Raw genomic sequence first — 19,494 nt, 5'->3', positions numbered from 1 at the left:
TGGCCGTCGATCTTACTAGCTATTTCCTGTCAGAAAGTTCTTGACATGTATAGGGGACCGGAAAGACATTTGAGTAATCCGTATATGGATTTACTTTGATGATGACGAGGACAGCCAGAAGATGTAAAGTCGAATGCAGGAATCTTGCAAATTCGAGGAAAGCAAAGAAAACTTGGACAGGAAAAAAAGTATCTAGATAGCTGCTTCACCAATACATTTCTTTCTTTACAAGTACAAGTACTATGCTAACCTTACATGGGTAGCATGTCCCCCCCCCCCAAAAGCATATGGAATTATTTACTTTCAATTATGGAGAATTCTTCCATCGTTCCCAGTTTATTCAGCTCACCGTAAAGACTCTAGGGGAACAACACTTGACAATACCTCCTTGACGGAACGGTGATCAATGATTTTAACTCCGCATCAGATGGATTTGAACCGTGCGTGTAAGAGCTAAAAGGGAAAGGGGTCAAGTTTTCCGAATTCAAGTCCACCGCCGTCCTGGCGGGAGACTGAATAGAAGAGATGATGAAGATAATCGTAAACAATCGCAATCACATATCCACATACCCCTACATTATTGATGATCACGGATAGTTGCTGTATTTATGGTTGGGTCCCTTATGTACGAAATGTAAAATATGAAAAGCAAAAAGAAAAAAAGAAAAGCTGTTGTACCGGTATGTCAATAAATAAACAGCCATGCCATGCCATGCCACACCTACCCCTTCATGGAATCTCGTTTGTTTCCGTGCCTCAATTGATCTGCACATGGGTTACTAATGAATGACCGGCAGTCAATACTACTGGATAACTGGCTAATAACCATCGTAGAGACAAAACGATGTACGTACCCTACCTATGCAGCCAACATTATTATGATTATGACGAAAAGTCTAAACTTTATCTTTGTAATTCTTCATAATTCTCCACAATCATAACGCTTTTCATAAAATCAGTTCGTTCCTCCGCATTTATGTCCGATTCTCCGTCTTCTCACATCCATCTTACATTTGCTGGTATCGGATGTGAATGCATTTTTTCTATCCGGACCACTTTAAATGGAGCCCCTTGGTCCAGAACCCAGACGCCTTGGGCTCTTTGCATCCTACACATCCATCTATACATCATCCAGCATAACACTTTATGCACGACGTTGCCGTACTCGGGTAATGTTGAAGGAACTCAATAGGGCTGACTGCAACATCACACCAGTTACACAATTGCGCGTTGATGAAGCCAAGGGTGTGCTCAATAGCCCATCAGCCAATGAAAGCGAAGCTTCCATTCGTTCGTGCCGGAAGGAAAGTCTCGCTCCGCGCCGAGCCTTCAGACAGGTCGAGATTATTTTTCTATTTAACAATGATCAGCCACTTACATCCGCCCAGACGCTGTCAGTGTAGAAATACAAACCACTTCGTTCGATCAATTCTCACTTCAAAGCTCCCTCGTTGCAGTCTCTTCTTCTTCATGCTCTTTGACAACGCTTGGTCAATTGAGCTTTGAGGCGTTTGTTACCGATCCAAGTTCATTCATGGACGATCTCAGCCAAATCAGTTGAGTCCGGTAAGGTACACATGACGGACGTTGAGATACCCGAGAAGATTTTTTTTTCATGGGATGGCACTGCCGTATCTTTACCTATGTTCCAATGATCATTCTTTGCTTCGTTAGTTGCGGGCGGTGCGGTCACGTGACCATAATGTCATCTGACTCGTGCACCTTCCCGTCACTTGACTTTAGCACTTGAGAGAACCTTGGTAAGATGACTTCTCCCGTCTATAACACAGTGGAGTATAAGGGAGATGATGATCAGAATAAAAAGTAAAGAAACGGGTCAGCATATTCGCAATTTCAATGCTACAATTGCTTTTGAAATGAGAATTTCTTTGCATTGTGTTTCGAAGCAAGGATTCCCCTTTCAAACATGAGCGCCGTGTTCACTATGCATCATGTGCTTGTACAACAGCATGAAACTGCATTTTATTTATTCTGTATCAAAATCAAACATATTCAAAGCAAAGTGTTACATTCTTCCTTTCTCGAACGTTTTTGCTTCTTTTCCATATTTCTATCTCTGTCGAGTGAACTGAGATTCAAAAGATGGCCAACCACATGTATTATGAACTCCCAGCGGATCCCATAGAAAGTACCCCCAGACCTCTTACTTCATCACAAACACAACAACAACAACAACAACAACAACCGCCGCCTCCGCCACCGTTATTGCCTCCCCGGAATCCTTTGGCTTCATCACCTGACGATAATGAGGAATCAACAATTCGAGGTGTTCCTGGAGATGACCCATCGGCTATACCTCTACCACTATTTACTCGTCGATCGAATTCAAATCTTTTAAGTCAAACTTCGGCAAACTCTACCCACAATACTACACCAACGCCTTCAAACCGACCTCCTGCACCCACAGTTGAATCATACGAAACCAACTCTTCCGATAACCCATCACCTCTCCCGCGTCACAGATCAGATTCAAATACCCACACCGGTCCAGCTCTTCCACCCCGAAGAATCTCTCAACACAATCCAAATGAAGTTTACTATACCCGAGATTCCCATAGAGTGATCGCATATCTCATACCTCTTCCTAAACCAATCGATGTTTCCGATGCAGACTTTCCTCAGGTTCAAAACTCTTACCATTTTACATTGGGATTTCACTAATAGTCAATCAGCGCTATTTGATATATACACCACCCGCTGCTCATCTCCTTAAACCAGCTGAAGGCATTAAAGAGGGTAAACGTCATAAGGGAAAGAGAGTCTGGCAGCGCGAGGTATTTTGTTTTTTTTTTCTTTAGGAATTGTAGAACTTAGTCACATGATTCATAGCTGACCATTCTTTCATTATAGGTCAAGAAAGCCAAAACTTATGATGGCAAAACGATGAGTCTTAAAGGACTTCATAGTAAAACTACCAGAGGAGTCGTCTGGGGAATCAATTCCATCAAAAACACAGACATAACATTTCTCAACCGAGTGCCACGAAAAGGTATTTCTGCCCCTTACCCATTTCTCGCCAAACTTAAACTAATACCCTACCCTTTCCTTAGAAATCGAAGAACTCCACCTGATATACCCACCTACTATTTCTTACTCACCAATCGACCTTCGCAACCAATTTCTTTCTCAACTAACCCGCACCAAAGCCCGTGCTAAGAAGCACGCTGCAATATCTTCTCTTCTTCTTCTCCCCACCCTTTTAATTGACACATTCGCTGCCGTTATCTGGCCTTTCGGTGGTCTCTTCGAAGTAGATGCCGTATGGACTTTCACCTCTGTTCGCGGCTATCTTGTATCTCGCTCCGTGACTAAAAGATTATCCTCCCAAGACACAATTCACGACCACGAACAAATGCGCATCCAAGACAGGGAATTGTACCTCCGCTTCCATAAATCCGAGCAATTGAAGATCTTGGAAAGATATGTGAAAGAATTATGTCATAAGCAGAACCCAAAGAGGTTTGCTAGTGCGGGGGTGCCACCGACGGAAACGGAGGTTTTGAAAGCGATGGGATGGGAACCGGATATGAGGGGGAGAGTTAAGAGTGGAGAGAGGGGTGGAATGCCTGAAGGTGGGATGAGGGATTGGGATGATGAGAGGTGGCAAGAAAGAGAGGTTAAAGATGATCTCCTGGGAGTTTTGGGGAAAGGTGCAAAAAGCTGGGATGGCTGGTGTAAGAAGTGGGAGAAAAATCCAAAGAAGGCGGAGAAGAAGTGAAGTTAGTTGAGGGTTGTAACTGACCTGTATGGCTTTAGAATAATGTAATGTATGAAGTTACGTAATTTTACGATTATATGATAGACGTTGTTGAATATGCGATTATCGAAATCGTTGAGATCTTCTTCTGTGAGTTCTCGAGATTGTGTTCTCGCTTCTGTAAGCAGGCGGTAGCGAACTATGGAGACGAGGCAATTTCGTTTCGTGAATCCAAAGTCGGGAGATGGTGTGAAGGATTGGGTAGATTCTGAATTCCTGGGGGTTTTTGGGTGGGGGGAAGGGGGGAAGGGGGGAGGGCGACGATGTTGAAAATGCATGTGGTTGGGATGGATTGACATTGGGATAGCGGCAAGGATTCAGGAGCGTTGATTAAATTATTGATTCGAGGTGTTTTGTTTGGATATTGATTCTTTTTTTCTTCTTTTTTTTGATCTTTGATAGGAGGGAGATGGCAAGGCTAGTCTAGCAGTTGTGGTTGCGGTTGTGGTTGCGGTTGTGGTCGAGGGAGAAGGTTAAATTCCGTGCCTTCTCAATTTGTACCCGTCGCATGTCAATTGGTGATATTCAATGTTTGATTTTCTATGCTCGATTAGAGGTTAATTCTTCTATTTAAGGGAATATAAAGAATTTTGGAAGCCCTGATGAGAGAGAAAGAGAAGGATTCATTGAGCTACTTGAACAATGTCAACCCAAAGTATCTCACGCACTTATTGGAAACATTATAACCATATGTACCGGCTTCGCGCTGCAAAAGCTCTCAGAGATATTGGAAACAAAATCAGCGTCTCGATGGACTCATTGAGTCACCATCCAACTTTTTCGGTTATGGTTGAAGTAATGTGATTGATGAAAGACGAAACTAAACTCTACACCCATGCTCCAGCAAAAGCTCCGAGACCATCATATGAAAGCCAACTCAACTCGACTTATAGATCCAAAATAAATAAAGAAAAACACGATACAATCCGGTTTCATCTTATAGTGTATAGAAACCACATGCCGAAATCAGTTTCTAGGCCATAAAGGGTCCGGAAAATCGGCCTCCGCAAATGCGGTTGACTTTAGCCACAAGCCGGAGTCTGAACTCGGGTCTAGCGTGACTCCTCATCCTTCCTGAGTAGATCATGCGCGTCGTGAATTGATGTTGCGGGAACCCAGTGTCGTTATGGCTAACAATAGGAAAGAGATGTTTCTGCATCAGTACCAAATACAGCAGCCCTCTTCTCCTCCCAAAAGCCGCTCCCCTACCCCAAGGTAAGTTTTGGTATGCGACAATGCTCCAAGCAGCGGAGGCTTAGCGTAAACAGAAACAAGAAAATAGTAAACGTATGGGTATTTTAATGGAATGCTATGTATCACCACCTGACCTATGTTAAAAAAAATCAAATGGATGCTGGGACAAGACTTTCCTGCACCATTCTTTACCATACACAGTGGACACTACTTCCCATATAAGAGAGAGAATAAGGATTATTGAGTTGCCAAAAAAGACCCAGTCATTTGGGAATGAGTAACAAGTGGTTTCAAAATCAAAATCAACGGGAGCGTATAACATCTATAAAAGTCTTTGGATCGATAAACTTGTTGGCCTGCTCAGAGGAGAATAGAAATATCTCATCCTCCTTCAGTTTTTCACGGTCATTCAGACACCCATTAAGTTGTGACATCATTAACTTCCATAAAGCATCAGCTTTGTGACTCTTTCTCTGTCCATTCTCGCCATCAAGATTGGGTCTGAAATGTAAATCAGGATCGAATTTGACATCATGTCGCAGCTTGAGATTTTGGATGGTCTGATTGAAATTAGGCCAGTTTGAGTTGGAGTAGTTGCTTATCTTGCTTATGTTGGACTCTGTCCTAGTACGAGTGACGGTTTTAGCTGTGTTAGAATGTCCAGTTCCAGAAGTGGTTGGTGTTGATTTGTTTATGGTACTTTCAGCTGCCCGAAACTGTTCTTTCGCATAGGACTCGTTTGGTTTCGTGGGTTTTCTGAAAGAATTCCATGACGAACCCGGGCCGAACCATGCTTCGCGTCTGGGCTGGCGCTTAGCTTTACTAAGAAACTGTGAAACTATAGTAAACTTGGCATCGGAGATTTCTTCAGAGTCACTAGATGTGCCCTTGTTGGTACCCATAGAGGTTGGAGACTTGCCCTTCTCAGCCAAACGTTTAATAACACCACAACACGAATGAGACTGTAACACAAAGATCTAGATCACAACCAAACACCAGCTAATTAATTGCGTATAACCTAATTATGCAATACTCAATTGAGGGCGGCTAAATGTTATTTAAGGTACAATAGACGCATCTCAAACCACCAGAATGTCCAAGCGTCATCCAACAATACGTACATTTGACATCGTGCGAATCCTCCACATTGGTACTGCTGACCACAAATCTGACCTCGCTTCTAGAACCCTGGAATTTTGATCATATCCCCTTCCAACATGCTTTCCCCGCACTCTATAGCCATATGTTCTAACTGTAAATGTAACGACCCTTGCTTCTGTTACCCTTCTTGACTTGTGGCGCCGGAACTTATGTAAAATGAAGGGCCGCAGTCTAGATCCGGCCAAGGATCGTTTGATACTGCCGCGATCAAGGTCATGCTCGTTCGTGTGCCACCATTTGGTTGCTCGCTTGGCTCACCAAATGGCACTTCTATTTCTTTTCCACAATGTTGGTACCAAAATATGGTTTTACATTCTCCGTGTGCAGAGGGAAAGCTTATCCCATATCCTGTGCATTAAACTCCTTTCTGTAAAATGAACTCTCCAGCAAATGGATCTGGTGTAAATCCTAAAATCCCAAGAGAAATTGGATTCATCTAATGCAGCTCTGTGTGTGGTAACTCATTAGAGAGCGATTCGTGGGCACCAGAAACAGGATAGCTGACGGTATTAGAAAGTGGCATTGGCAATGCGATTGTGGGTGCTGAAAGGACGAAGAGAGCAATGGCAAAGACAATTCTGAGGGAGTTGGAAGTAGTGCTTAGGAATTGCATTTTGAATGAGTTGATTGTGGGTATAAAACCTGGTTCTCGATTAGCACCGAGTGTTATGAGAGGGGAATTGGCGTACTCTTTGATATTGGAATTGAATAGTAGGACTATGTGCTTTCTTTACGGATTATTGTTGTAGGTTTCAAATGACCACACAAAATCGAGATTATAGTTCTTGTTTTCTCTTCTTGTTATTGGAAACCGACGAGTACTTATGTACTTAGTTCTAGAACCTCTGACCTCTTCGGCATAGGCTTGATGTTGGGTTTGGGCGGTTATGAGCAATATCAATCTTGACATAAGATCCCCCCACTTGAATATGTCTGGCCTCCAGAAATCCTTCTTTAATTAGATATCAGTGGTTATGAAGGGGGCGATTCGATGTGTTACGAAAGATATCAACTAAAATTCTTGTTGAAGACCGAAGAGAAGAAACAGAGGATGACTTCCAAGTTCTGGAACGAGAAACATTGAGCAATATTTACTCCTTTTTTAAGGCCTGGCACCTATCAACGCGTTCTTCCCTGCATTCCATCGATCTTTGTTGTGAATTGTTTCACGCGTTTTGATGGTGGGTCTATTGAGGAATGTAATACTTTGGATATTTGCTTGGCATGTACCTTGAATAATGTGTTCTGCCTCGGAGTCACTTAACCCTCACACGTAGTATCAGTAAAAGATATGTAACGCCGTTATCCTAGACTCCACTCTCACTTCAAGTTGATTCAGCGAGATATGATGAATAACCGACAAAACGACCTAATCAAGAATTAATAACTATTCGATAAAAAGGAGGGATTGTCTCCTCTCATTACACATTAGAAGATTCTGGATATCATAAAAATCACTCAAAAGCAGACAGTAGAAACTTTCGACGCCGCATGCACCCTTATTCACCAAAAAAACGAGCATAATGTTGATTCTAAAATACTGCTTGGCAGCTGAGGTTGGCGAAACACAAACTGTTACCTTTTGCAATTGTGGCCCAATTGAAAATACAGAGACTGCTAGATGTGATGCATGAGAGCTTGAGACCGAGGGCGAGACCGATAAATGCAGGCAGAGATATGTTGGTTAAGGCCCGTTCGGATCGATTTCATCAGTCTTACCAAGAGTGCTACGAAAAAGGTCTTGGCATCTGATAGTGAATATATCAAAAGTAAATTTGAGACGACTGCCAAGTCTGTTCATCCAATTTCCTACTGGGAATAGAGATGTTTAGTTCTTTTGAGAGAATTTCGTGCTTCTAAGCACCAGATCTAATAAGCCTCGAAACGAGAGGCTTTCCAGTAGGTACGCCGTCATATAGAGCCATTCGGATGTCCAAGTAAGCGGAAAGCAAGGCTAGGGCAAAGGATAGGCATAAAGACTTCGTAGGTGGGCGAAGTGGGAATTGCTCAAATAAGAATCAGTATGGGTTGAAGGATAGAGTTCCCCGGCTTTAGACACGTTAGTGAGACTACCGACATACAGCCCTCTTGTTGACCGAAGGTATGGGACCACAGATACGAGGTAAAATCATTGAATGACACAGTGGAGTTCAGGTCTATATTGTGTACATTCAAGGGCTAAGAAGGCAGACTTTCAGAGCCCATATTCATCCTGTCATTGTAAGGCAAAGTATTTGAATACAACTTGGTGGTATTGGAAGAGTAGCGGAGATTCAGATGTGCTGAAGCAAATCCTTGATTTGTGGTTAACAGGCTACTCGGGGTCAGTATATCTCAAATTGAACCCAATATATGGTGTATATCGGTGACTGCATTTTTACCTTTGTAAATTAAGATAGTCTACTGACCTAATAATACGGCTTTCCTTCTTTTCTAACTTGTCAAAATTCTCTCGACTACATGACTGACATATATGAATTTGTAGGCGATGCGAATTTTTGATATTCACTTGAACCAATTTCTTCGAGTTTCTTTATGAATATGAATACCTCACTAGAGAGAAGCTCATCAAAGTGCCGTTCATTTGGAATGAAATTAACTTTTCGAAATGAAAGGCGCAGCTATTTCTTTGAAGCCGTGTTGGCTTAAACAATGCTATACTTTAGAGATATTTGGCGCAGTATTCTCATGAAAGATTCACCAGTACGGTACAGCCTGGTATCTCAAGCTCTTTAACCAACATAAAAGGATGGGCTCTCTCCCGCATACAATTTTACTTTCTACCAACACAACATCAGAACAAACACCCAGATTCTCAACGCAAGCAAGCACCACGCCTCTCTGTCTCTTTTTACCTCGATACATCCCCCATCTACAGTAGGTGAAAAGAAACTTCTTTTAAGGAGCAAAGAACTGACACTACTTCAGCTCAAATCAAAACCAAAACTCCGACACCTACTATCCAACTTCAACATGCTCTTCCTTAATACAAGCAGAATCATGCTAATGATAGTTGGACTTCTCTCACTCCTATTGGTCACTGCCCCAATCGTCAACGCAACCCCAATTGTCTCCAAGGCAGTTGATATCAAGGCTCTTGACGGAACGATCGAGGCTCGTGATGGAGGAATCGTTGAGACTCGTGATGGAACACTCGCTCGTCGAGGAGATCTTTGCCATCATGCTGACGATGGCTATTGCACCATAGCCGTCACAGTCACACGTGCAGCTCTTAATGCGGGAATTGAGAATGATATGGTTTACCTTTTCGATAATTCTTGCCGTCCAATTGGAGGCATGTTTTCGGGCCAAAACATTAATATGGCCAGTCAGCTTCCATACAAGATTATCGGTCACATGGCATTTGAGAACAAACGTCTTACTGCCTTCCCCGATTTTTGCTATGCGGGTAGATGTACCACTGCGTACAATGGTTGCTGGATTCATGCCGATATTGGCGATTTCCAATGGGTCAATCGTTGTCAGTTCCGCTGCAATTAACCACAACTCTGTTCGCCGAATACACGAATGATTCAGCAATGGTGAGGGGAACGTAGGAAAACTGTATCAATCGAGGTGGGTGATCAACTGATCAGAAAAGCTGATCAATCAGCATCGCTGGCAGATTGGCATAGGAATTGCTTTTTGTATGGGGTTGATAGCTTATTCTGATTTCGGGTGTTTCTTTTCTTATCTGATGGCAGGTCTGACATCTTAGAAAGTTTGGCGTCTGGTATCAATGATTGATTTGGTTTCGCATTTTGAGGAGCTCAAGCTTTTTAGCGTCGGAGCTTAGATGTAGCGGATCGGCTGATGAGCGGATAGGCGCTTCTCAAGGTGAAAACCTATCTAGACTCGAAGGAGCTACGAACAGATCAATGATAAAGATAATACGTCAAAAATAGTCTGCCTACAACATGTGAGATTCTTCATGCAATGCAATATGTGTTAACTTTTTTTTGCTTTTGATTTGAAATCCAAAAAAATGAAAATGTAGAACCAAATTACGTGTACAATGAATGTACCTAGGTACAATGTAGGGAAAACGAGAGATTTGCCCCTAAATGCACCATGTATTGATAGTTGTACCTCGGTTCATTTTTGGTGATGCGTCGAATTTTCCCAAATAACTTGAGTCAACCACACACCGAAAGAACTTTCTTCCGTTTCGGTCCTACTGATCCCATTGAAAAATCCTTTAAAACAAATTTGTAAATAAAGTTTTTATCTTGGCACGGCGTATATCCTATAGTGAGCCATGGTTGTTATACTAGAAACACATAATTACCAGTGCCTCATTCCGTGCGTCACAGGCGTTGTCGATCTAGAACAGCCGTGGAATGATCTTGAGCCTTCAAAATCACAAATTTTCCTCCCATTTGTTTGGTTGTCTGGCGGTAAACTTTTGAATGTATGAGAAAACGGTAGAAAACCCTTCAAACTTGCCGAGGTTAACTGATCATTTCTTGATGATACGGCCGCAGTGGGTCATTAGTTCTGTGGATCTTATGTGGATTTACCTCATACTAATCGCTAGAACTTCCATCCTACCCGGAGATTATTCAGTAGTGAAGGGTGCCAAATAATAACATAATAAGGAGGATCTCTCGCATCATGGATATCTTTTTTCATCCATCTCAAAGATTGTGATCGTCTCTCAGTTCGAATTCTCCATCAGATTTTGTATCTTTTGCGTGCAATATGTTCGACCTAGCACCCCGCCCCGATGAACCTATCGTTATCTCAACGACCCATAAATCATATCGATTGGGAAAAGATAGAGGATTGCCACCCCACCTTGTTGGCGAACAGAGCAATTATCTCGTCGAACTTACCGATGAAAATGATCCTGCCAATGCGAAGTCATGGACTTTCAAAAGGAAGATGAGAACTGCTGCAGTTCTTGGATTTGATACTCTTATCGCATCTTGGGGTTCATCTGTATACTCGGCAGCTGTGGCACCAGTTGCGTATGAATTTGGTGTCAGTGAGGTCGTGTCTATTCTTGGTTTAACTTTGTATATCTGTGGTTTTGCAACTGGTATGTTGATTCTTTTGATATGTACATTGAACATCATGGCTAATGAACATCTTACAGGTCCCTTGTTCTTTGGTCCAATATCTGAACTCTATGGTCGAAAGAAACCTGTCACTTTAGCATGCTTTGTTTTCACCTGCTTTATGTTTGCTGCGGCAACGGCCAAGGACTTCCAAACATTGATGTTATGTCGATTCTTCGCAGGTGTCTTCGCTTCTTGTCCTCTGGCTGTCGTCGGTGGCGCTTTTGCTGATATGTTTGGAAACGAGACTCGAGGTATTGCTATTGCTGCTTTCTCAGCGTTGGTATTCATCGGTCCCTTCATCTCGCCTATTGTTGGAGCATTTATTACCACGTCTCACCTTGGTTGGAGATGGACCGAATACATCACTGGTATCATGGGTGCTCTCGCTTTCATTCTCGACATCTTGTTCCTCGAGGAAACATATGCCAAGACACTTCTCCAAAGCCGAGCAGGAAAGATTCGAAAGGAGACTGGCAACTTCGCCATTCACCACATCAGTGAAGAGGAGATCATCAGCTTTGATGATCTTGTCAGAAAGCACTTGTTCCTTCCATTCAAGCTTCTCTTTGGAGAGCCAATTGTTTTCCTCATCACTATCTATACTGCTTTCATTTATGGTATCTTGTATCTTTTCTTGGAAGCCTACCCTATTGTGTTCGCCGAATATCGTGGAATCGATCCAGCAGTTGCAACACTGCCATATCTGGGAATGATCATTGGTGTTCTCTTCGGTTGTGGTATCGTCATTGCCTTCGAGCCAAGATATAATCGCAAACTCAGGGAGAACAATGGTATTCCAGTTCCAGAGGAGAGACTTGTTCCCATGATGGTTGGTGCTTGTCTATTTCCATGTGGTTTATTCTGGTTTGCATGGACAGGAAACTATCCATCTATCAACTGGGCCGCTCCAACTGTCAGTGGTATATTGACTGGAGCTGGTATTATGACTATCTTCCTACAAGCTTTGAATTATCTTATCGATTCATATCTTTTCGTAGCAGCCAGTGCCATCGCTGCCAACACATTTCTCCGATCTTTCTTCGGTGCTGGATTCCCATTGTTTGCCACAGCAATGTTCCACAATCTTGGTGTACAATGGGCTGGTAGTTTGTTGGGCTTCTTGGCTATCGCATTTTTACCGATTCCTTTCTTGTTCTACAAGTATGGTGAAAGATTGAGGAAAATGTCTCGTCATGCTCCAACCGATTTTGGTGTACCTAAGAATCAGCCAGTCGACGAGGAGACTGGTACTGCAGTTACCACTGCAGCACCTTCTATTGAGGAGGAGAAGCCAGAACCGGTGGTGTAATGTAATGTATTGTGATGATGGATACACTGATATGTTGGATGGGATGACTGATATGAAGTATACTTGTCTATGATTAATTTTCATGAGATGATTTCGCATCGTTGCATTTTGATGGCGTCGTTGGTATCAATACCCTGGTAGAAGCGTTGCATTTTTAAATAGAATAGAACTTATATACCTTAATTTATACATTATATATTAGAAACAAATCACAGTTGTTGGATTCATATGTGATGTATCAGATTGTGAGGTGAGCGAGCAGAGAATGATCAAGCAAACAGATCCGACTCCCATCACGTGACCAACAAGAGGTTGCCTTGGTATTTTGAGCTATTCTTATCTTCACCACCATGTATTACTACCCCGCTCAGGTGTTCAATTCGACTTTATACCAAGGGGCGACAGGCATATATATCGGTAAACTCATGCATTATGCACGTTAGAATCGATCTGGTTGGGGCATTGCATAGAGTGCATGCTGCTTATTTAGCGGAAGTCTTGGAGGGTGGAGATTCTAACCTTATTGATGACCGCGTCTGACATTCTGTTGTGGCTATATATTCTCACGATTCTTCCAAAAAAAAAATGAATACTCCGTTGTTGAAGCCTCGTGGCAAAAATGCCTTACTATATTTTGAATCTTGGGTTTTTACCCGACCGAACATCGTTTTACGGGATCATAATACCATTTCTCACAATAGCACTCATGGTCAATCGATATCTCGTATGGTCTCGCCTTCGCCATATTCCTGGGCCAAGATTCGCACCATTCTCAAATTTGTGGAAGCTAAAATCAGTATTATCTGGCAGAATGCCAGAGGTATTGAATGATGTGTCCGAAACATATGGTTAGTCTGCCTCGATTTGACTCGAAATTCACCATGCTTATTGGGTCTGCTAGGCTCATTGGCACGTATTGGGCCAAATGATCTTATTTGTAGCGACCCTGATGTCATTCGACGTATGGGTACTGCAAAGTTAGGATATCGTCGATCGAGATTTTATCAGTCTTTCGCTTTCAATCCTGACCGGGATTCCATGTTATCGACTACAGATGAGAAAATTCATGCTGACCTGAAAATGAAGACTGCTGCAGGTGTAGGTTGCCCGTTTTCAAGAGCCTAGTCATGGGGTAGTATTGATTTCCTTGATTAGTATTCGGGCAAAGAAGTTGAAAACCTTGAGCAATCAATTGACAGGCAACTCAATGCATTCATTGACTTGATTGAGCGAAAATATCTTTCAACAGCGACTGATTTCCGACCTTTTGACTTTGCCAAGAAGATTCAATACTTCGCGTTGGATGCAATTACAGATGTGGCTTTTGGTACATCATTCGGATGTCTAGCTCAAGATCATGATATGTATGATTACATCAAGACTGTTGAACAATTGCTACCGGCTGCTGTGGTTGCAGGAGTCTTGCCATGGTTGTTAACTCTATCACGAAGTTTTGTTCTCAAACCATTCCTGCCAACAGAAAAAGATAAATTGGGTTTTGGAAAAATGATTCAGTATAGATATTACATCCATATGAGGAGAAAAGGCTAACAAGAACAGAGTTGCTAAAGACATTGTTGCGAAGCGATTTGGAGAATCAAAAGAGGTCCAGAATGATATGCTTGGTTCTTTCGTCGCCCACGGCCTCACTCAAGAAGAAGCTAATTCTGAGACATTACTTCAAGTGTTTGTTTCAACTATTCTCTTCTCATTTTTTGGGCTTGGAAAGCTAATACAGGGACAGAATTGCTGGTACGGACACGACTGCCACGGCTATCCGAGCAATGTTACTTCACATTGCAGCATCTCCAACTTGCTACGCGGCCTTGCAAGCTGCTATCGATGAAGGCGTCGAAAATGGCAAAATATCTTCCCCGGTAACTGATACTGAAACAAGAGCCCTTCCCTATTTGCAAGCAATTATCAAGGAAGGTCTCCGGAAGTTTCCTGTAATCGCTGGACTTCTACCAAAAACGGTACCTGAAGGCGGCGATATTATTAATGGTTTTGTTGTCCCAGGTGGAACCGACGTTTCACTCAGTCTGATTACTATTACGCATTCGAAAGCCACGTTTGGACCAGATGCACATATTTTCAGACCAGAAAGGTGGCTCGAAGGTGACGACAACAATAAGTTAAGAAAAATGAATCTCGCAGTCGATTTAGCATTTGGATCTGGGAAATGGTCTTGTTCCGGGAAGAATATAGCCATGATGGAGATGGGAAAGGTTCTTGTGGAAGTAAGTTTCATTGCCAGTAGGGAATTTAACAAACTGACACCAAAAAGTTATTTAGAAGATTTGATATATCCTTGGTAAATCCAACCAATCCATGGAAATCATTTAGTGCTGGGGCATATATACAATCCGATCTTTTCGTTCGATTTGCGAAAAGATCACATCAATAAACGAGGCTAAAAACTTTACGGATACTCCATCGAGATTTCGACCAAAGGTGTCATCGCAAATCTGACAAACTTCACTTGGAAGTAATTATATATGATAGGTATAGATCTATTTCTAGTAAGAAGTCTTCACATATTCATTCACTTATGAAATATGACTGAGGCACCTGCTGTGGCTCATGCTTGAGATTATAAAGTCAAATTTCATTCTATTTATTATTCTATTGTTGACCGTACGAAGGTTGAGTCTTTCGAATCATCACATGACTAGCATTTTCATGTCACCTCCATTCTACATGTGTTGAATGCTTTAACAATCCGAGTGACTAAGATGCCACTCCTATGATTCACATGATGTGAATATACAAGAGTGATTTATCATAGTCCATCAGTTAATCTATTGTGTTAGTCACTTTGATACAAAGCGGAACTGAATTTTTCCATCTACAACCATACAAAGTAAGCCATCGAAGCTCCTGGATAGATTTTTACCACACCGAGTCTATCCCTTCTTCTAGTACCGTACAGATTTTGCAATACAAGTCGCTTTCTGCTCTTCGTTTTTCAATAGCAGCGTGTAATTTCTCAGTACGCATGAACAGCGCTCATTCTTTTCACCATGCAACAGCCTCCTAAATTCCCAAACGAATCCCTACTTAATCAAAATAGCACCTTATCCTTCCACTCCCTCCTGAATCTCGCATCTCTAAGTCCTTTACGCACTTTCCTAGCCCGCGCTCCCATATCATCGAATAGTTCATCTGCCTCCTCAACCAGCACACCAGCCCCTCGTATTCCTCAAATCCACCCAGGCGAATATGAGACCTACAAATCAGTCAATAAACTCCTTTCAACATTCAACTCCCGCTCTATTGCCAAAGCCCGTCGGGCAAGTGCCAAAGCCAAAGCCCAGCTTCCTCAGAATGAAGAGGAAGATACATATCGTAGCATTCACTGCGGCGATCAAAATTGTTGTTTTTCCTCCCCATATTCATTTTATCGCACACGTTCAAGCTTGTCCTCATCCACTACGCGATCTAAAAATATCCGATCACAATCTCGATCTCGATCCATTTCGAATCCAAATCTACGACTCGCGAGTTTGAAAGGAGACGAGAAATCTTTATCCCCGCCTGTTTCCTCGTCGTCCCTACATCCTTTTCGCAGATCCCTTACTATCACTGGAAGCTCGAAACGGTCAAATTCGCTTTTTTCGGGCAGTCCACCGCCACCGGGAAAAACGCTACGGCCTTTGTATGAATACCCTGAGCCGGTTGGACCGAGAAGCTCCAGTTGGTTGAATGGAAAGCTAGGTATGAAGGTAGAGAGATCGAAAAGCGTGAGTTGGGCTCGAGACATACCGGACAATTGTCAAAGAAGCGACAGTCAGCATTATCGACCAAGTAGCTTATCTCTACTCTCATGGACGGCAGAGGATATTGAATTAGGCTTAATGAAAGAAAACAGACTAGTGAAAGAGAAATTAGGAAGCGAAATTGCTTATGAATGGGATGGAGCTTTTGGATGGACACAAGCTTGTAAGGAATGTGGAAGAGAAAGGTGTGTCAAATGCTCAGGAATTGTGTTTGAACAGGTTGTTGAGGAGGGAGATACGGTGACTAGGAAGGAAGGGATGTTTAATATTTGTACGCCGTGTGTACATGGATTCTGTCCTGGGACAAAAATGTGGTTGATAATTAGATGTAAGAGGTGCGGAGAAGTAGAATGTCCGAGGGGTAGCGAGGTGTGTACTATGGAGGGGTAGGGTGGTGGGAACATATCAAGAACGAACCTGGAAATGATTGGACCTGACTGTACCGAATCAATAGTATTCGATAATCATAATATATTGCAACCCTTAATTTGTTGCTATTGTAACCAGACACTACTATAGTTCCATTGTGTATCCTTTAGGTCTGTAGACATGGAGCCTAGTATAATTTAAAACTTTTTTGATGTGAAAGCTTGTGAATATTTGACGCAAGCTCAAAGAATCAGTAAATCGACCATTCGAAGCAACTCAAACGTTGAAATCACCAACTGTGGCCAGACAGTGAGATGTTCTATCCCGAACAGGGCTAAGCTGGACTTTAAATGCTTTGGAAAACACTCGTTTGTCCAGCGAATAGTGTGTTGATATAACAGAGCCACCATGCCGATGACCTTCTACTACCATCTTCTCTGTATCTTTTCGTGGGCTCTGTCCTGATCAATAATCTCTGGACGTGGGAAGAACCGGCTTCAAAATCGTTCATGATGGAATTTTTCAGATACCCACACCAGGGGGCGAAAGCAAGAACTGAATGCACATAAGAGCAGCTGTAATAACAGTTCAATGACAAAGTGCGTACATGTCAGATTTCTTGCTTAGACAAGCTATGTAGATTGCAGTGTTCATTGTATTGCACAGGATGACGTACAGATGATGCTTGTTCTACATGTTGTATGCATACTAGATACAATACAAGCTCAAAGCTGTACATGGCAATGTGGAAAATGATTATCAGACAATTCAACCGTGAGGGACAATGTGAGTGCAGTTATGATAAAAGTGGCACAATTTGTCAAGGCCAGCACGTACAGGCCAAGAATATGCGAGTAATAATTAAGGATGTCATCGGATTAATCCCCAGGTCAAATCCCCAAAATGATCCGTGCGTCAATTGGCACGTGATCCAATCCTCAGGTTCATAGATTCCCCCTCCAGATCGTTGTTGAATCAACGACAAACATCAAACCATGGCAGCTTTATGAATACTTAACAACTCTCCTTGATCTCTGCGTCTATTTCGTCTGCATCTTACGGCTCCACAGGTAAGTCTCTCATCGTTAACGTGGGGCTGCCATGAAAGTAGCCACCGTATGGCGAAATCATGGTTCCTCGTGGTAGTGAGAGTTCCTACATAATCTCCATATATCTCTTTCACCACCATCTCCATCTATCATGTATACATCTACATATGATAACTATCGCATGCTCTATCCTTCTAGTAAGTTCAAAAGCTACTCAGCCAAGTATTGCTGTCGCTTTTCCACTTCTTCTCTCCTCTTGGAACTCTCATCTTTCCAGATTCACACAAGCCTCGCTTCGGCTACCAGTCATCATCAAGGATTCCAATCGAGCAAAGAACGGCTACATACCTTATATCTTATTACTGTCACTTCTCAAATCAACGCGCCTTCTTCCTGTCAAACATCAACATAGAGACTCATAATTCAAAAAACATCAAAACTTACATCTCATACATCAACCTCCACCTTAATATTTAGGTTTATTCTCAATATTTTACAATGGCCGGCGGAAAAGGAAAATCTTCTGGTGGAAAGTCATCTGCTGGAGGCAAGGTTGGCGCAGATGGAAACAAGAAGCAACAGAGTCATTCAAGCAAAGCCGGTCTTCAGGTTAGTATTGCGCAAACTTTGCAATTTATTTTTTCGTTCCCACTGTGAAATGTTGTGCTTCGATCCGGAGAGAGACGGAAACTACGATTTTTACAATAGCTACACCCCACCAAGTCGCGTCAACTTTCGATCTGCGAACAATCCCTTGGAACATTTACCAACAGTCGCGATGCACATCAATCTCGATGACTACGGATTCCTATCCATGACCCAACTGTCTTTTCAAAGCTCCGTCGAGGAGGTCTTTTCGACGCGCACCGAATATCAACAAGACATGCATACGCATACGCGAGATAAATTTTCTCATCCTTGGAAAACCTCGATTTCGAAATACTTCTCTCTTTGTTCTGAATTGCGCATTAATTGTTAAACTTGTAATATGCTGACAAGCTTGGGATATAGTTTCCTTGCGGTCGTGTCAAGCGTTTCTTGAAGAACAACACCCAAAATAAGATGCGCGTGGGAGCAAAGGCTGCAGTCTATGTTACAGCGGTCCTAGAATACCTAACTGCTGAGGTACTTGAGCTCGCAGGAGTAAGCTTCATCCATATCCAACAACTGCGTAAAAAAGCATCCACTGATCAATTTAGAACGCTGCCAAGGATCTCAAAGTCAAGCGCATCACACCCCGCCATCTACAACTTGCCATTCGCGGTGACGAAGAACTCGATACCCTCATTCGCGCAACTATCGCCTTCGGAGGTGTGCTACCACACATAAACCGCGCTTTACTTTTGAAGGTAGAACAGAAGAAGAAGAAGACTATCGAGTCCGCATGATTATCGCAAACAAACACGTCTACGATATATTTACGCACTCCTTTTTTTTTGCGCTATTTCCTTCTTCTCTTTCTAAGGGTTCAGAGTTTGATGGTGTCTTGGGGATATCTACTTTTTGCTTGGTTTCATAATGGAATTGATTACTTATCATGGATCGGACTACGAGATAGGATTATAAAGGGCTACATGCGTTGATCCATGAATGAGGCACAATTCGGTACGACTTCTCTCTGGATTGTTGTGGAATCACTTCAGGCCGATGTACTATTATCGATTTTGAATGAGATCGGATATTACTTCAACTTTACAACAGTAAATGTGATGTTAAAAATAATTATGCGGTACTCTGGATACCAACCCAATGCTAGATGTTATACATTCTGGCAATTCGCAACATACACATT

General features: G+C 42.4%; 7 protein-coding genes across 9 annotated transcripts; 6 read left to right on the top strand and 1 right to left on the bottom strand.

Moving 5' to 3' along the window:
- Positions 1-1,874: 1,874 nt before the first annotated feature.
- BCIN_07g02210 (hypothetical protein) lies at positions 1,875-3,857 on the top strand. The gene is made up of 4 exons (XM_024693910.1): positions 1,875-2,643; positions 2,694-2,795; positions 2,872-3,010; positions 3,072-3,857. Exons 1-4 carry the CDS (start codon positions 2,104-2,106, stop codon positions 3,737-3,739), a joined length of 1,449 nt encoding a protein of 482 aa, XP_024549699.1. The 5' UTR covers positions 1,875-2,103; the 3' UTR covers positions 3,740-3,857.
- Positions 3,858-5,218: 1,361 nt separating this feature from the next.
- BCIN_07g02200 (hypothetical protein) lies at positions 5,219-5,896 on the bottom strand. The gene has a single exon (XM_001558681.2). The coding sequence runs from the start codon at positions 5,872-5,874 to the stop codon at positions 5,275-5,277; it is 600 nt and encodes a 199-aa protein (XP_001558731.1). The 5' UTR covers positions 5,875-5,896; the 3' UTR covers positions 5,219-5,274.
- Positions 5,897-8,798: 2,902 nt separating this feature from the next.
- BCIN_07g02190 (hypothetical protein) lies at positions 8,799-10,031 on the top strand. 2 transcript variants are annotated; one of them, XM_024693909.1, is made up of 2 exons: positions 8,799-9,010; positions 9,062-10,031. In XM_024693909.1, exon 2 carries the CDS (start codon positions 9,107-9,109, stop codon positions 9,632-9,634), a length of 528 nt encoding a protein of 175 aa, XP_024549698.1. In that variant the 5' UTR covers positions 8,799-9,010; positions 9,062-9,106; the 3' UTR covers positions 9,635-10,031. The 2 variants fall into 2 exon arrangements, with proteins under 2 accessions (XP_024549698.1, XP_024549697.1); XM_024693908.1 differs by having other exon boundaries at positions 8,799-10,031.
- Positions 10,032-10,580: 549 nt separating this feature from the next.
- Positions 10,581-12,732, top strand: Bctpo1. Its single transcript, XM_001558684.2, has 2 exons — positions 10,581-11,174; positions 11,232-12,732. The coding sequence occupies exons 1-2, from the start codon at positions 10,835-10,837 to the stop codon at positions 12,503-12,505; spliced, it is 1,614 nt and encodes a 537-aa protein (XP_001558734.2). The 5' UTR covers positions 10,581-10,834; the 3' UTR covers positions 12,506-12,732.
- A 360-nt stretch (positions 12,733-13,092) lies between these two features.
- BCIN_07g02170 (hypothetical protein) lies at positions 13,093-15,133 on the top strand. Its single transcript, XM_024693907.1, has 6 exons — positions 13,093-13,353; positions 13,407-13,603; positions 13,661-14,019; positions 14,066-14,191; positions 14,250-14,745; positions 14,793-15,133. Exons 1-6 carry the CDS (start codon positions 13,125-13,127, stop codon positions 14,910-14,912), a joined length of 1,527 nt encoding a protein of 508 aa, XP_024549696.1. The 5' UTR covers positions 13,093-13,124; the 3' UTR covers positions 14,913-15,133.
- A 192-nt stretch (positions 15,134-15,325) lies between these two features.
- On the top strand, positions 15,326-16,790 carry BCIN_07g02160 (hypothetical protein). The gene has a single exon (XM_024693906.1). The coding sequence runs from the start codon at positions 15,529-15,531 to the stop codon at positions 16,672-16,674; it is 1,146 nt and encodes a 381-aa protein (XP_024549695.1). The 5' UTR covers positions 15,326-15,528; the 3' UTR covers positions 16,675-16,790.
- Positions 16,791-17,625: 835 nt separating this feature from the next.
- On the top strand, positions 17,626-19,492 carry Bchtz1. 2 transcript variants are annotated; one of them, XM_024693905.1, is made up of 4 exons: positions 17,626-17,723; positions 17,901-18,311; positions 18,714-18,845; positions 18,902-19,492. In XM_024693905.1, the coding sequence occupies exons 2-4, from the start codon at positions 18,201-18,203 to the stop codon at positions 19,088-19,090; spliced, it is 432 nt and encodes a 143-aa protein (XP_024549694.1). In that variant the 5' UTR covers positions 17,626-17,723; positions 17,901-18,200; the 3' UTR covers positions 19,091-19,492. The 2 variants fall into 2 exon arrangements, with proteins under 2 accessions (XP_024549694.1, XP_001558737.1); XM_001558687.2 differs by having other exon boundaries at positions 17,626-18,311.
- The last annotated feature ends 2 nt before the right edge of the window (positions 19,493-19,494 follow it).

Source organism: Botrytis cinerea, chromosome 7 (assembly GCF_000143535.2).
Source record: "Botrytis cinerea B05.10 chromosome 7, complete sequence".
NCBI classification, from domain to species: domain Eukaryota; kingdom Fungi; phylum Ascomycota; class Leotiomycetes; order Helotiales; family Sclerotiniaceae; genus Botrytis; species Botrytis cinerea.
This window is presented reverse-complemented; position numbering and strand designations above follow the sequence as displayed.